Here is a 12,351-nt window from a genome sequence, read left to right as displayed (position 1 = left end):
TTTAACATTTCTGCATGTAACTTATCCTGCATGTGCTTTGAACATGATTGACACCTCTATTTGTGCTGCTTGTTATTAATTGTATTGTTACTTTTCTAAGTGGTCAGACCAGAATCCTGGCAGATTAGATGAAACAGATATGATGAAATGGGTGAAACTTGTCACTTAAATGTGTCTCCTGTGACCACTTGTGTTTGGTTTTCGAGGGAAGGGTCTCTGATTTCATGATGACACAAATCAATCACTATGTCATTTTGTTACTGCTCAATAATAAACAGCAAAAATGTCAGAAAAGTCAAAGAGCGAACAAAACCAGCACAATGTTTCTTCTAGATGCAGTTTTAATCTAACAACAGAGTACCTCTTAGTTCAGCTTCCAAAGTGTGTGCATTTCATCTGTCACTGCATGTTGATATCAGACACACTGAAGAAGATTTGTGAAGTTATCGTGCTTGTGTATGTATGCATGCACTTTTAAAAATGTTTCGACCAGATGTTGTTTTCTTTTTAAAGGGGTCATGACATGAGAAACCAAATTTGCCTTGATCTTTTGGTATATAAGAGGTCTTTGTATCATTAAAACTTCCTGCAAGTTTATATTTTAAGACGTCCTCCCCATTCTAAATGAATCATTTATTTAATCAAGCTCAAAATACAGCTCGTTCTGGATTCATGGTTAGAAGTGACGTGTCGGTTAGAAGTGACGTAACAGCGTTTGCATATGACCGCCTCCAGCACAAGATAACTACGCTTTAAGCGCAAGACAACTACGCTCATTTCGTATCGCCGTGCGCCTCACAAGTGTTCAGTCGATGGACAGCGAGCTCTGACAGAGACTACTTGTGCACAGGAAAATTACGATGCCACACAGATGTGCTGTTCCTGGCTGTGGTCAAACAAAACATCTGAATAAGCTGCCGAAAGATCCAGGCGTCAGGGAAAAATGGATGCAGTTTATTTTTTGCGGACGTTCCAGTCACGGCAGTGTTAACTTAAGCGTTTGTTCTGTACATTTTAAGGATGACTGTTTTGAGAACAAATCTCAATATGATGCTGGCTTTGCCAGAAAACTGTTGCTCAAAGATAAGTCCGTGCCGACTATTCTGGGAACAACGACGACGCAAACTGTAAGTAGGCCTAATCTATTTTAAACTTTAAACTACTTTTTAAAGAGCAATTTCATTCATTATGAATAATCACAGTGTTTTTACTTAGTTTACTTGCATATTGTTCTGGCTGGGGGCGTCAATAATTGATACATAGGCACTGACGTTAGCCAATCATAACAGTGGGCGTTAACACTGAAGTCTTAAATGGAAAACGCCCCCAAAACAGACTGTTTGAATCAGAGGATGAGAAACAGGGTGGGAAAAGGTCATAAATCACAAGATTTTAAAAGTTTTTCTTAAAAAAAAATATATTAATACTATAATTGCACCTAAGGGAACATAATAATACAATAAAAAAAACCATGTCATGACCCCTTTAAAGCTGCTTGTAACCCCCATAGTTTAAACACTTGTTTTAGCGCAGAGGTTGATTGACAGAAGAGAAGTGGTGTTTCACTGCTGTCTAGGATGCATTCAGGACAGATGACTGTTTACACTCCCAATGTGGTATGGTCTCATGCGTTTTTGACTTCCTACAGTACAGTATGTATGCTGACTTGTGAATGAAACACCAAAATGCATCTTAATACCAGGTGTAAACGGGGTCTCAGAAGACCTAGCCAACTGTAAAAAGTAGTAACGCCCACTGTGCAGTTTTTTAGAGACTATTTTGACTGTTTAGAATGAATTTTTTTCTTCTTTTCGTCCATCAACTTTGAAATAAAAAAAGAAAGTGCAATGTGTAAATGTATATTGTGATAAATATCGATTTTGAACAATATGAAAAAGATTATTGTGATAACAATTTTGGCCATATCGCCCAGCCCTACATGGGACATGACAGGGAGAGTAAATGTTAAAATGAACTGCTATTTTATGTGGTTTTGATTAATATACTTGATAGTGTTTAATGTTTTGTTATGTTGAGATCAAGAAGAGCTTCTGCTATGTGGGAGTTTTCGGGGTTACAATTATGGTGAAGAGTGGAGCTTGAGTTAACGATGAGAACAGGTAGACATCACACATGAAATTAATTGTTAGCTTCGCTGAGCAAATGCTGTGCTAACCATAGCATAGTTACTAAACTGCACTCCGTAGTACTTCCAACCAGCATGTATTTAGCATGCTAACATTCACTTTCACTAGTTATTACATTAAGAAATGAAAAATTGATTTATCCGAGTTTCATTGACACTTCTAATTTTGTTTTGTTTTACACAATTCAATTAAGTTATTTCTACACAAAGTGTTTGTTGAGATTACATAGTAATTTTAAGTTAAGGAAACAAGGGCTGCCCCCTGATAGTCGACCAAACATTAGTCACAAGAAGAGTCTTGGTCAACCAAGTTTTGATTGGTCGGATGGTCGCAGAATAAAAATCCACAGGAAACCGACGAACACAGATAATACTGCTGGTTGGATGCTAGGTGGTATTGTGGGGTAATTTTCGTTATGCTGGGTTAGGTTTAAACCTACACAATAAAGCAAGACACCTTGATTTCAAACTTTGAACTTTATTTTTTATTTATTTTAACTAAAAATTCAAATGAAACTGGAAAAAAATTAAGAGCAATTAAAATGTGTGTTATTCAACTTTTTGAAAGATGGCTTTACAACACTTGTCAACATCTCTCTGGCAAAGAACCTGCTGCATGTGTGCATTCACTACTGGATGGTATTTAGTTGTCAGGGAAAATACATCATGTATGTGAATAAATATGTTTTGATCCCTCCTTCATGATATATATATATATGAGGGGGTCAAAATCAAAAGTAACAGTCAATATCTGGTGCGACCACCAGCTGCATTATTTACTGCAGTGCATCTCCTCCTCATGGACTGCACCAGATTTGCCAGTTCTTGCTGTGAGTTGTTACCCCACTCTTCCACCAATGCATTTGCAAGTTCCCAGACATTCCTCAATGGGATTGAGATCCAGGTTCTTCGCTGGACATGGCAGAACACTGACATTCCTGTCTTGCAGGAAATCATGCACAGAGCAAGCAGTATGGCTGGTGGCATTGTCATGCTGGAGGGTCCTGTCAGGATGAGCCTTCAGGAAGTGTTGAGATTGCCTGCAATGACAAGCTCAGTCCGATGATGGACCACCCCAGACCATGATGGACCCTCCACCTCCAAATCGATCCCGCTCCACAGTACAGGCCTCGGTGTAACAGTACGGACATTGCAATTTATTGGCCTGGCCACATCTACACTCCTCATTCCTCCATGCAGCATGCTTAAGGCACGCTCACTCAGATGAGCAGGGACCCTGGGCGTCATTCTTTTGAAGTTTTTGGAGTCGGTAGAAAGGTCTTTTTAGTGTCCTAAGTTTTTATAACTGTGACCTTAATCGTCTGTTCCACAGATGCATGTTCAGTAATTGTTTATGGTTCATTGAACAAGCATGGTGTCACGAACCTCGCTCCCCGCGCTCACACGCTCGCTCCCCGAGCTCACACGCTCACCCCCCGAGCTCACACGCTCACTTCGTCGAGCTCACACGCTTGCTCCCCGAGCTCACACGCTTGCTCCCCGAGCTCACACGCTCGCCCCCCGAGCTCACACGCTCACTTCGTCGAGCTCACAGGCTCGCTCGCTTCGTCGAGCTCACACGCTCGCCCCCCGAGCTCACACGCTCACTTCGTCGAGCTCACAGGCTTGCTCCCCGAGCTCGCACGCTCGCTTCGTCGAGCTCACACGCTGGCTCCCCGAGCTCACGCGCTCTCTCCCAATCACCAGTTATTAGTTTCACCTGTACTCGTCTCTATCACTAGGTTATTCGTTTCACCTGCACCGCTCGTTTGTTCCCCTATATTTATCACGACCCTTTCGTCTCACTCGTGTTGGTTATTGTTTAGTGTACCCCTTCGCTTTGCCAGCGCTAGTGTTCCCCTAGTTTCCTTTGTCTTTTCCTCTCGCTAGTCCCGTCTAGTTGTTTACCTATTTCCCGGCTTCGACCTAACGCTTCCCCCGACTACTCTTCACTGGATTTGCCCTTTGTTATATTCTGATTCCCCGGCTTCGACCTCATGCTCCCCCTTGACGACTCTTCACTGGATTTGCCCTTTTTGTACTGTTGCCTGTTTTTTCGAATAAAGCTGTTTTTATTCGACATTGTGACTGTCTCTTCTTGTGCGCGTGACAGAATAACCAACCCCCACCGAAGACAGTCACAATGCATCCCGCGGAGGATTTTCGCAGCTCACTAGAGCGGATTTTCACAGCACACTCTGCAAAAGGATCTACCGTTGGGAGACATGACCCGGCTCACGGCCCAGGGACAGCAGGTGCGTGCGATTTTTGATTTATTTCACCCTGTTCCACCTGTGTCTGACCCTGAGCCCGTTTATGCTCCCAACACATCCCCGGCGCCGTAAGCCTTCAACCCCTGAGAGGTTTGATGGCTCTTCGGGCGCTTGCCAAGGGTTGTTTATGCAGGGCAGCGGTTGTAGAACCCATAACCTTGCCCTTAACATTATGGAGCCAGCGGCCCGACTCTTGGTTTTGCGTCAGGGGAGTCAACCTTTGGAGGCCTACGTGGTTGATTTTTGTGCCCTGGCTAACCAGGTGAACTTCGATGAGGTGGCTCTAAAGGACATTTTTCAATGTGGACTGAATGAGCCAACCTCATCATTTATGCCTGGTGGTCACTGCTCCCTCGACCTGGCTCAGTTTATTGACCTCGCCCTACTGTTCGCTGGGTCCTCATTTACTATGGGGGAGGCAGACTCTGAACCAGAGTTCCACGCCACGGCCCCAGCCTCGAAGCCTACCACGGCCAGCGAGCCGGCGCCGATGCCTGCCACGGTCGGCGAGCCAGCGCCTGTGGCCTCAACCGTCCCAGAGCCAGCGCCTGTAGCCTCGACCATCCCCATGGCCACGTTTCCTGTTGGCCGAAGGAGTAAGAGAAGGAAGAGGGCTTTGTCTCTCGAGTCTTTCAGGGCTCCTCCTCCTCTCAGGGCTTCGTCTCTCGAGTCTTCCAGGGCTCCTCCCCCTCTCAAGCCTCTCAGGGCTTCGTCTCTCGAGTCTTCCAGGGCTCCTCTTCCTCTCGAGCCTCTCAGGGCCTCGTCTCTCGAGTCTTCCAGGGCTCCTCCCCCTCTCAAGCCTCTCAGGGCTTCGTCTCCCGAGTCTTCCAGGGCTCCTCCTCCTCTCGAGCCTCTCAGGGCTTCATCTCTCGAGTCTTCCAGGGCTCCCCCTCCTCTCGAGCCTCTCAGGGCTCCGCCTCCCAGGGCTTCGCCTCTCCAGTCTCTCGAGCCTCCCAGGGCTCCCCCTCTCAAGCCTCTCGAGTCTTCCACTGCCTTTCTCCCCAAGCCTCCTACGGCTCCGCCTCCCGAGCCTCCTGCGGCTCCCCCTCCAGAGCCTCCTACGGCTCCACCTCCCGAGCCTCCCACGGCTCTGCTCCATGAGACTCCAGAACTTTCTAGGGCTCCGCCTCTCGAGCCTCCTATGGCTCCGCCTCTCGAGCCTCCTACGGCTACGCCTCTCGGGCCTCCTATGGCTCCGCCTCCCGAGCCTCCTACGGCTCTACCCCCAGAGACGACGGAGCCCGCCGGGTCTTCGCATCAGAAACCTCCCACGGCGCCACCTCCCTTGGCTCCGCCTCCAGAGCCTTCCAGGTCTTCGCCCCTAAAGCCTCCTTCGGCTCCACCTCCAGAGCCTTCCAGGCCTCCGCCTCTAGAGAATCCCACGGCGCCACCGTCATTGGCTCCACCTCCTGAGCCTTCCAAGCCCCCGCCTCTAGAGCCTCCTACGGTGCCACCTCCATCGCCTCTAGAGCCTCCCATGGCGCCACCGTCATTGGCTCCACCTCCTGAGCCTTCCAGACCCCCACCTCTAGAGCTCCGCCCCCGGGAACCCTTCCTCACTGGGTTCTGCCAGCTTCCCCAGTAACCGTTCCTCCTCCCGGGCCTCCTGACCCTCTTCCTGCCCGAGCTCGCACGCTCGCCCCCCCGAGCTCGCACGCTCGCTCCCCGAGCTCACACGCTCACTTCGTCGAGCTCACAGGCTCGCTCCCCGAGCTCGCACGCTCGCTTTCATCGAGCTTTTTATTGTTTTTATTCGACATTGTCACTGTCTCTTCTTGTGCGCGTGACACATGGAAAACATTGTTTAAACACTTTACAGTAAAGATTTGTAAAGTTATTTGGAGTTATTTGGAGTATATAAGTAACCTTCCATTTACCGTCAGTCAAGTCTCCATCTAAACATGCAGGCGGAGAATTACTTACACAAATGAAGGCATGAAAACAATTCTAAATGTAATCATAATAATGATAATAATCACTGAAATGTAAATCATGGTACGAGGTGAACGTGTTTTTGTATTATTTTATGTTTATCACAGATGTATAGGCTGCAGATTTGTGGTCACAATGAACTGCATGGTGGAAATAAAGTGAACTGAACTGAAAGCACCTCCTGAGCTGAGATGTCAGGTCATTTGCAGCACTCATAGGCGATACTGTTCTTGCAAAATAATTAGAAGAGAGTAACAAAGTAAGATTGAGAACCTCTTACATGCGCGTGTGCCACGAGACTGCACGCCTCCGTACAAACAGCGTGTCATACATGTGCATAGACTGCTTTTCTGTCATCTGTTCTTAAAAATATAATAAAGTGTGTTTCTTCAAGCACATGTCTGTGTGTCTGTGGGCAAATTATTTGTAATATTAATTTGATAATAATAATGTCCTAATAATAATAATGTTATACATTAATATAAAAACGAGCCAAATCTTGACATGGTCAAAGGCATCAGCTATTGGTGATCACTCTGACCATCGTTGATCCCCGAGACCGTTGTCTGTTGGCACAATCCTAATGTGCATTTCTCTATAAATAAACAAAATGTTCAGACAGTCTCTTGCTGACTTTTCTGACACATTCAGGATCATTACAGCTTTTGCCGGTGTCGTTGCAGCTCGCTTCATGCATGCGCTTGTAAAATGTATATTTTAAAGGCACATTATTATGGTTTAGTATTTCCCTGTAATGTAGAAGTGTTAGCAATGTTACTTATAACATTCTTTCTCAGTCCTGGAACTCAAGCCATTTTCTGATGCACCCCAAAATATATATTTTTAAGTAATTAAATGAATATCATAAACATGCGACTGGTCAACTAATGTCTTAAATTAACACCTGCTAGTTGATTAGGAAAATCTTTGATTGGGGGCAGCCCTAATGGAAAAAATTTCAAACACGTGGAACAAGGGGCATAGTTCACCCCCCAATAATCAAAACAAGGATGTACAACCCCCCGGATATGTATACCATGATCAATGGAAGCATGTACTGTAGGTGCTTAATGCTGCAAAATACACCTTTGCATGGAACCACTGTCCACGATTAAATCTTAAATAAATAAAGTTTAGCTAAAGATAATTTTTTTGGAGTGCACCCACAACACCCTTGCATCATGGTGGCAAGTTTTGCACAGGCGAGCACCTCTTACATACAAAAAATTGTGAAATCTAGTCAGTAAAATAGATTGTGGTGAAATTGCCCTGTGATGACATGTATTAAAGGTTGTGTTTTTTTCCATCATGTTGTGAAAATAACACATTTAGGTAAAATATGTCTATTGGAAATATCTTCTTGCAATAAAGCTTTTTCTTAAATCAGTTTACATAACTGATACAGCCTAAAGTTATTTTGGTTTTAAGTGTTCAAGCTCTAGGTCTTTTTTAGACATAAACAGGGCTTTATTTAGTTAAAACCCCCAGATTTGACATGACCCTGCCATGTCAGGGTTGGACATAAATCAAACTTGATCTGATTGGCTAAACACATATGGTTAAGTCATGTGGTTTGTCTCCAAATAGGTGGGTAAAGTGTTAGATTCCCATTCACTTTAGTGAGGTCAAGTTCTCTTTTGAAATAGAAATGGATGCTTAATAGCACATGCTAAGGTCTTGGCCTTAGATCCCTATTTGCCTACATCCCTCCCTCTATATTTGCATTTGTTTCACAATGACCAATTTGAAATGCCATTGCCGTGTCTGCCATCGTTGTGGAGGTTGTTCTAGTGTTATGTTTTAGTATGGTCTCTCTTTTTTAATAAGGTTTGATCTTTTTTGACTATCCGAAAGTACTGACCTAATCAGCTGGACAAAACAGGTTGGAAAGTGTACATTTCATAGAATCAGACTAAACATTCTATAAATGAGGAAGCCTTATAAATTCATTAAACACAGAATCTGAGATCACAACCAAATCTGCAATGTGTATAAGGGAACATCTCTTTCCTTTTTTTTTTATTCAAATTTTGTAAGTTTAAGTTTGTTGCAAATGCAAGATATACTATAAGGTAAAATACTTATGTGAATGCATACTCGTGTCAATGGTTTTGTTTTCTTTCTAAAAAATAACCACAATCTGAACATTTTCCTTTATCTCTGTGTGATCGCAGTCTCGTAGTGTGGACAAGCAGCATGCTGTCATCAACTTTGAGTCCAGCAGTGATGAGCACAAAGTGAAGGATCTAGGAAGCCTGAATGGGGTGAGTAAGAGCGACATGCATTTCTGAGTAATAAATGTCACTGACTTTAAAGCAACAAATTGCACCACTTTACTGATAAGACACTTCTCCTATTCACAGTAACTATAATTTGCAAGCACTGCATATGCTGTATATTATCTCTCTCTCTCTCTCTCTCTCTCTCTCTCTCTCTCTCTCTCTCTATATATATATATATATATATATATATATATATATATATATATATATATATATATACACACACACACCATATACAATATATGTTGTAATATATAATAAATGACATTTATAAATCTATGTAAAATATAATAAATAAGATATTTAAGGTTAAAGTTACATTTTCCATATTTATATAATTATTTATATATTAAGCATAATTTTGAGATTAGATTCATGTGTCCGAATTATGTTTGTGTTTAGAGTGTGCGTCTGCTTGAGGTCAGTAAAACCAGAACTCACGGGGCAGTGTCCACAACCTCTTCCTGTTGAGTCATGCTTAAGAATTCCCCTTCCTGCCCTGCTTTAGCAGGAAATAATTATTTTAGCATGTGCAACATATCGTTCATGTGTTTTTAAGCAGTTTCAGTACAGCTAACAGTTCTCATTTTGACCTGGGATCAGTGTTTAACAAGAATCAAGAAAACAAGCGCTGACATATTAAAAATATTCTGTTAGTTATATTTGGCACAACAACAGAAAAGAAAACAATAAAGGGATATAACTTCCACTTAGGAGTCTGCACACATACCTCAAGTGTGACCCCTTATTTTAAGGCCTTTGGATATTCTAGAAAGGACTGAGGATGAGATTGATTCAGCTTTTTGAAGGAAATTTTAAACTTGAATGCTCTAGAAACTGCTTTGTCAGAGCGATTAGCTCCCCCTCTTTGCTGGGCTCTGCAGGAAGCGGCTGATATTTGAGACAGAGCAGACCTCACAGCACACATTATAATCACTCAGAAGGTTTTCAGACATTGTGAGGTCGCTCTCACGTTGGTAGTGTGTTTAGAAGAGTCTGTAAACCAGTTGTGCAATAAGTGAACTTTTGAAGTTCAACTCATAAACAGGCAAAGGTTTTTATTACTTTTGTGAATGGCCAGCAAATGGGATGTAGTGTGTGCTTTAGATATGGTTGGAGATAAAATCCTCCGGTGCAACACACTATAGTAGTGCAGTTTGTACTAACAGAGATTTTGAGATTAAACACTATATGTCATCATTACCTAACTTGTGAAATTAATCAGTGGATTTTGATATGGGATAAAAACAGTGCCCAGGATCACGAAATATTGGCCTGTAAAAAAGTATAATTCTTTGAGATTAGAAATCGGGAGAAAAAAGACTGTTTTGTTTTCTGCTTGTTTGTCTAGTTTTGTTTTTGGTTTGGTTCAGTTTTTTGTTTGTTTGTATTTTCTCTGATTTTTGATTTATTAAAGATTCCATAAAATCCCAAAATACATACATTATGAATTAGAAATTATCTTCATTGTTAAGTTTATCATGTTTAGATGAGTTTTGCATATGTTGTATTATGGAACAGCTCACTGAAATTTGATTCTTTTTAAAAAAAATGTTTTTTCTTTATTATAGACATTTGTGAATGATGTCAGAATCCAGGAACAGATGTATATCACTCTGAAGATTGATGACAAACTAAGGTTTGGATATGATATCCTTCAATGCACTTCTTATTAGCTAATTTATCTTTAAGCCTTTATAATTTAGTGTTTACTTGTAATCTTTCAAGTCCTTGATTTATTGGAATTTAATGGCTTTTTTTCTCTCCTAATTTGGAAAGTTGATGTGTATGTGTATAACAAAGAGAACAAATAAGAAACAGAAGACCTAGAGATACTTTGGTTTGATGCACTAGTGTTTGTGGGTGTTGCCTGTGTGTATGTGCGAACCCAAGTATTATGTTAGCAATATAGGAGGCTGTCTTCCTTAACCTGACTCACATACCAACCTGTTCACCGTGGTGCGAGGAGAGCTACATGTGCCAGAGGAGGCTCTGAAGGTATGTGTGTTCATTTAACACAAACACTATATCTCTATCAGTAAATATAGTTGACAATATGCTGGTTCATCAATTTTTAAAGACATTGACACTTGTAGATCCAACGTACAATGTAATATTAACAATTATCTACTCTGCTTATCTTAGTGTATCTTTCTTTACCTTTACAAAGTAATGAATGATGACAGGTTTCTGGCTCTGAGTGTGTAATTCTCTCTTTGTTCCCTCCTTTCTGTCAGCATGAGAAGTTCACCAGCCAACTCCAGCTGGGCAAGAAGCCCACCTTCCCAGAGCCCTTAAAAAAACCCAAGTCCTCCCCAGGCAAACCCAAAGCATCCAAACCCGCAGAGCCCATTGCTGAGCCAACAGTCAAACCTGCAGAACTTATTAAAGGAGATGACAAGATGCCAGGTGAAAGCCTTCTTGGTGATGTCAGAGTACAAGTTATGGATAATCATATTAGCATCTGAAGCATTCTAGACACTTAGTAGGTTGTGAGAACTTAACTTCAGACAAAGATACATTTTTGCATACTTAATTGGTCTTGATCCTCATGTTTTATCTCTGATGTTTCTTTGTACCTTTGTATGTTGCTTATCCTGACATTATCTCTTTATAAATGAATAGGACTAATACTCGATTAGTCATTGCTGTGCCCCATCCGATTAAACCATTGTCCTCTTCAGAATAGAGCTAGCTAACAAATGATCATTGTCTATTTCTATCTGACTAGCAGGTGTACGTGACCTTCTGTCATCTCACTGAGGTCAAGCATTAGGGTGGGATTCAACAAAACCATTAACTCTCATCCTAATTTACTATAGCAAACAGCAAAAACATGTGACAAGTGTGAAAGGCATAAATGGCTATTTGGCTCTTTGTAATGGAAAATGGACAATTGAAGACGACTGAAATGTGAGCACAGTTCCAGGGATAGAACAGTTGATGACAGCTTTTGAGAACTTTGCTACTGCTTTTCAAAATTATCAAACTTTTTTGTGAATGTGTGCAAACTTCATAGACTTACACTGAAGGGTATCTAGAGGCTATAATATGATAGAGACTTGGGGCTCTTTTGATTTTGGACAGTAAGAAACCATTTAGAAACCACCCAGAACAACCAAGCAGCAAGCTAAAAACCACTGAGAACATCTTAGCAACAGCATAACGACACCCTGGCAATCACCCATAGTGCCCTAGCATCATGGCAATGAGTTTTGTATGAGCAGGCTCCATTCACGTTTTCTTCAGGAAATGTGTACAAAAATCTAATTTCACACAGCTATAACCCATCTAAATGAAGCCATGTCCCTCACATGTAGCCTATGTTTTACCTTATGTAATTAGACCTATGGTACAGCCCTGTTGTAAAGTGCTGGGTATTTAATAATAGGGAAGGGAACAGCCCATGCCACTGTTTTCCAGCCATCAGAATGTCAAGGGCGGATGGCATTTAACAAGGGCTCTTATCTCATTGCCACCTGGTTATTTTATCCTGCTAATTGTCAGGATTGTGCAAGAGTTCCACTGTCCCCTGCAGATACATATGTGTGCAGGGCACATTCTTTTATCATTTACTCGCCCTCATGTCATTTCAAACTTGCATGCTGCTATTTTTACAGTGGAATACAAAAATATACATTTTGAAAGATGTACATGCTCTTCTTTTCCACACAACGACATTTCATAGAAACCAAAGCTGTTAAGCTCCAAACAGGAC

General features: G+C 42.1%; 1 protein-coding gene across 4 annotated transcripts in view; it reads left to right on the top strand.

The window, feature by feature from the left end:
• Positions 1-12,351, top strand: part of LOC127660754 (centrosomal protein of 170 kDa-like) — a 53,562-nt gene that overhangs the window by 13,546 nt on the left and 27,665 nt on the right. For all 4 annotated transcript variants that reach the window (XM_052151155.1, XM_052151157.1, XM_052151154.1 and 1 more), the window contains exons 3-6: positions 8,526-8,615; positions 10,205-10,286; positions 10,576-10,631; positions 10,871-11,042. In XM_052151155.1, coding sequence (XP_052007115.1) covers positions 8,526-8,615; positions 10,205-10,286; positions 10,576-10,631; positions 10,871-11,042 — 400 coding nt within the window. The remainder of the gene's footprint in view (positions 1-8,525; positions 8,616-10,204; positions 10,287-10,575; positions 10,632-10,870; positions 11,043-12,351) is intronic.

This window comes from Xyrauchen texanus, chromosome 20 (assembly GCF_025860055.1).
Source record: "Xyrauchen texanus isolate HMW12.3.18 chromosome 20, RBS_HiC_50CHRs, whole genome shotgun sequence".
In the NCBI taxonomy this organism is placed as follows: domain Eukaryota; kingdom Metazoa; phylum Chordata; class Actinopteri; order Cypriniformes; family Catostomidae; genus Xyrauchen; species Xyrauchen texanus.
This window is presented reverse-complemented; position numbering and strand designations above follow the sequence as displayed.